General features: G+C 47.4%; 1 protein-coding gene across 1 annotated transcript in view; it reads right to left on the minus strand.

Moving 5' to 3' along the window:
- The window catches only part of LOC122544319 (transmembrane 4 L6 family member 1-like), a 26706-nt gene that overhangs the window by 4665 nt on the left and 16881 nt on the right, over positions 1 to 5160 (minus strand). The window contains exons 2-3 of the mRNA XM_043683486.1: positions 1549 to 1614; positions 874 to 1031 (exon numbers count right to left, since the gene is read on the minus strand). Coding sequence (XP_043539421.1) covers positions 874 to 1031; positions 1549 to 1614 — 224 coding nt within the window. The remainder of the gene's footprint in view (positions 1 to 873; positions 1032 to 1548; positions 1615 to 5160) is intronic.

The following is a 5160-nucleotide window of genomic DNA, read 5'->3' on the forward strand; positions in this document are numbered from 1 at the left end:
GGAGTCCAGAACTCGAGGGCATAGGTTTAGGGTGAGAGGGGAAAGATATAAAAGAGACCAAAGGGGCAACTTTTTCACACAGAGGGTGGTACGTGTATGGAATGAGCTGCCAGAGGAAGTGGTGGAGGCTGGTACATTTACAACATTTAAAAGGCATCTGGATGGGTATGATGAATAGGAAGGGTTTGGAGAGATATGGGCCAAGTGTTGGCAAATGGAAATAGATTAGGTTCGGATATCTGGTTGGCATGGATGGGTTGGACTGAAAGGTCTGTTTCTGTGCTGTACATCTCTATGAAGCTGTGAATGTAGGAGCAGACTGAAAGGGGCTGAGTGGCCTGCTGCTGTTCCTATTTCTTATGACCTTACTGATCACAGAGACTGCCTCCCCTGCTGTCTATCTCTCTCGCTAACTATAACTATTCACCTCAAAAATAAAGAAATATACATTGTGTTTGTTTATGTCCTCAGGTGCAGTTTACGTTTGATGGATTACACTTGAGCTCTCATCACTCTTGAGCTGATGTCAGAGGCGAGGCAGCCAATTGATGTGCAGTAAGGCTCCCGAAAGCGGGAACGCCATTGGGAATCTTTCTGGTTCCCTAGACTGATGAATGTGGGCCACAGACACCCGGTCGGAGAGTGGGGCCCGGGACACATGATCCTGCCCCTTCTTTGGAATGGGAATCGTCTGCCTCCATTTTCCACGGGGTGTGGGGGGGGGATGCTTCGGGCTGAGGCACCCCCAACAGCGCAGCACTCCCCTCCCCAGCCCGATTCCCGTCCCTCCGCCCCGGCCTGCGTTAAACGCGATGGCCAGGGAGGGCAAGCCGTGCCCGGAGTGTGCCCCGTTTCCCCACCCGCGAGTCTTACGTCAACTCTAACTCCTCCAGCTCGGTGAAGAAAGGCTGTGACCAGTTGCCCATTCCGGTCTGACACATCGGTCCGTTCACCAGGCCCAGTGAGGAGACAATCAGACAGTACCCTGCACCCAGCGCCCCCACAGCGGCAAACGCAATGGAGAGGAACATCTGAAAGGACAGCAAGATTGATGAGAACAATCGAGGATCGTAGCGCAAACGCTGACACTTTTGTGAGTAGCGTGACGCAGGGCCGATAGGCTTTTTCTCCCGAGCTGAGCACGACACAGAGGCAGGTTTTGTCTTGGATACATCGCGTTACAATTTCCCACCACAGACGCGCGGGGGGGGGGGGGGAGGTGCGAACCCCACGCAGCGAGTCAACCCGGGGTGGAATCGGGGCACCGTGAGGCATCAGTGCTGACCACTGGGCCCGCCTTTTAATTTCCAGGTTTTTCACCGAATTCAAACATTCCCACAGCATCAGCCGCATTACCAGTTGAGTCACGATGTCAACACATCCCTCTCAGTTCTACCAACACTCTGGTGAGTTTTATTATCCTTCCCCCCCCCCCCCCCCCCCGCCAACTCTGTGGCACACCTCGCCCCCACTTCCGTGACCCTCTCATGTGCTTTCCCTTCCTTTCCAATAATCAGGAGAGTGGGAACAGGGAATGGAGGAACCTACCCCACATCGGTTCGCACAGCAACCTCTACTCCCTGTTGCATGGATGTGAATCGCTGGAAACAAAATCTGTTGGTAGAGGTGATTAAGAAAAACAAACTGATTAAAGCGACACAAGAGCAGGTTTCTGAGTCAACAACAAGTAAGGGATTCATCGAAAAATTTGGCATTCTCTCAAAGATTTCAGGTTGTACACTGTTGTAATGTTAGTGATTGACAGTTCACTGCCAAGCTTTCTTCAGATGTTTCCGCGCAGGGCAGAGAATTCCTGGGATTCGGGTCATTGACCTGGATGTAGAGAAACGTAGGTAGAGAGAAAAACTGAAAAGTTCTTCCAACATACTTGAGGAGACTGTGTGATCATAGCCTCCACAGGTCATTTTACAAGAAATCAGGTTATAAATGTCTCCATTTTCTCTGAGTTGGTGAGTTGCTGTTCAGTTACTTTTGAGTTGGGCAAATTAAATCAAAGCTTGGCAGTTAACTGTCAATCACTCATTGCTGCATTCTCCATAGTACTGCCTCTTCCTATTAGAATCCGTCCAGCCAACCAATCAGCATTCTCATATTGAATGCTTGTTTTCACCTTTGTTGATACTCTTGCGAATTGTCCTGACGAGAAAGCTTCAACAAAATGTGCCTTTTTCCGGCAATTTGTTTTTTGACCAAACAAATTCCTAAGGGAATGCCACTAGGCCCCATCACGTCCACACTGGCTGTTGAAAACAAGTCCCACATTGTCTACATCGCTGAGAGGACATCTGCCTGGCCTGAGACATTTCATCAGGACACGCGCAAGAATGCCAACATCCCGACCGGTCGCATCCATTGCTACCGCAGGGGAAAAGGGCTGCTGATTGGTTAGCAGGTTGACTCTGATTGGCTGAGGTGTTGCCATGGGAAACGCATCGTGAACCTCCGCCCCACAACCTGCCACCACCCGTCTCAAGGGGGCAACTAGGGACAGGCAATAAATGCTGAGCCCAACCAGAGACACCCATCTCACATGGGGTGAAAAAATAACAAAGAATTTAAGGAGATTCAAAACAGGTTTATACTCGAACGCATCCCTTTACCATCCAGAGGTCAGGTCCCTGTTTGCGTATCCCTTTTTATTCTGTTTTCCCCTCCAGAGTTAATTTCCGTTGAGCTGACTGCTTCTCTGTTGTTTCTGGTAGGGGGGGGAGCGGGGTAAATGGGGATCTTCTTAGAAGTCTGAAACAGGTTTTGTTGGGGGCGCTGAATGGCCTCCTCTTTCTTATTGCCTTTATCGCAACTTGAGAGTTGCAAATCACACACGCGATGGAGGAATATCGCCCTCTTCCTGGGGAAAATCCCACTTGATAAGATGCGCACGTGGTTTATTGCGTCCCTGGAGGGCTGCTTTGTTAATGGCTGACTTCGTGATAAGGATGTTAATATTTAATATTTAACCGCAGATGAACTCCAACAGCTGAATTGCAAGTCTAGATCAGTTTCTGCAGATCCTTTTCAAATCAGTGTCACGGAAACGTTTCGACTGTATCAGCACTAGCTCATTATTCTCTGCATTTCTGTGAAACCGCTGACAGAAAGCGGAAATTACAGTCATAGAGATACACTACATTGAAACAGACCCTTCGGTCCAACTCATCCATACCGACAAGATATCCTAACACAATCTAGTCCCATGTGCCAGCACTAGGCCCATATCGCTCCAAACCCTTCTTATCCACATACCCATCTAGATGCCTTTTAAATGCTGTCATTGTACCAGCCTCCACCACTTCCTCTGGCAGCTTGCCCCTCATAATTTTATAAACCTCTATAAGGTCACCCCTCAGCCTCCGACGCTCCAGGGAAAACAGCCCGAACCTGTTCAGCCTCTCCCTGTAGCTCAAATCCTCCAATCCTGGCAACATCCTTGTAAATCCTTACTGAACTCTTTCACGTTTCACAACATCTTTCCGATAGGAAGGAAACCAGGATTGAACGCAGTATTCCAAATGTGGGCTAACCCTTGTCCTGTACAGCCACAACATGACCTCCCACTTCCTGTACTCAATACTCTGACCAATAAAGGAAAGCATACCAAACGCCTTCTTCACTATCCTATCGACCTACGACTCCACTTTCAAGGAGCTATGAACCTGCACTCCAAGGTCTCTTTGTTCTGCAACACTCCCTAGGATCTTACCATTAAGTGTATAAGTCCTGCTAAGATTTGCTTTCCCAAAATGCAGCGCCTCACATTTATCTAAATTAAACTCCATTTGCCACTTCTCAGCCCATTGGCCCAGCTGATCAAGATCCCATTGTAATCTGAGGTAACCTTCTTCGCTGTCCACTACACCTCCAATTTTGGTGTCATCTGCAAATTTACTAACTGTACCTCTTATGCTCACATCCAAATCATTTATATAAATAACCCAGCACTGATCCTTATGGCACTCCACTGGTCACAGGCCTCCAGTCTGAAAAACAACCCTCCATCTGAAAAACAACCCTCCACCACCACCCTCTGTCTCCTACCTTTGAGCCAGTTCTGTATCCAAATTGCTAGTTATTCCTGTATTCCATGAGATCTTACCTTGCTAATCAATCTCCCATGGGGAACCTTGTCGAATGCCTTACTGAAGATCACATAGATCACATCTACTGCTCTGCCCTCATCAATCTTTGTTATTTCTTCAAAAAACTCAATCAAGTTTGTGAGACATGATTTCCCACGCACAAAGCCATGTTGACTATCCCTAATCAGTCCTTGCCTTTCCAAATACATGTGCGTCCTCTCCCTCAGGATTCCCTCCAACAACTTGCCCACCAGCAACATCAGGCTTACTGGTCTATAGTTCCCTGGCTTGTCTTTACCACCCTTCTTAAACAGTGACACCACGTTTGCCAACCTCCAGTCTTCCAGCACCTCACCTGTGACTATCAATGATACGAATATCTCAGCAAGGGGTCCAGCAATCACTTCTCTGGCTTCCCACAGAGTTCTCGGGTACATCTGATCAGGTCCTGGGGATTTATCCACTTTTAACCATTTCAAGATGTGCATTTCCAGCACTTCCTCCTCTCTAATCTGGACATTTTTCAAGCTGTCACAATCTATTTCCCCACATTCTATATCTTCCATATCCTTTACCACAGTAAATACTGATGCAAAATACTTGTTTAGTATCTCCCCCATCCCCTGTGGTTCCACACAAAGGCTGCCTTGCTGATCTTTGAGGAGCCCTATTCTCTCCCTAGTTACCCTTTTGTCCTTAATGTAATTGTGAAAACCCTTTGGATTATCCTTAACCCTATTTGCTAAAGCTATCTCATGTCCCCGTTTTGCCCTCCTGATTTCCCTCTTAAGTATACTCCTACTTCCTTTATACTTTTCTAAGGATTCACTCGATCTATCCTGTCTGTACCTGACATATGCTTCCTTCTTTTTCTTAACCAAACCCTCAATTTCTTTAGTCATCCAGCATTCCCTATACCTACCAGCCTTCCCTTTCACCCTGACAGGAATATACTTGCTCTGAATTCTCATTATCTCATTTCTGAAGGCTTCCCATTTTCCAGCCATCCCTTTACCTGCGAACATCTGCCTCCAATCAGCTTTTGAAAGTTCTTGCCTAATAC

The sequence above is a fragment of the Chiloscyllium plagiosum genome, chromosome 48, assembly GCF_004010195.1.
Source record: "Chiloscyllium plagiosum isolate BGI_BamShark_2017 chromosome 48, ASM401019v2, whole genome shotgun sequence".
Taxonomy (NCBI): Eukaryota; Metazoa; Chordata; class Chondrichthyes; order Orectolobiformes; family Hemiscylliidae; genus Chiloscyllium; species Chiloscyllium plagiosum.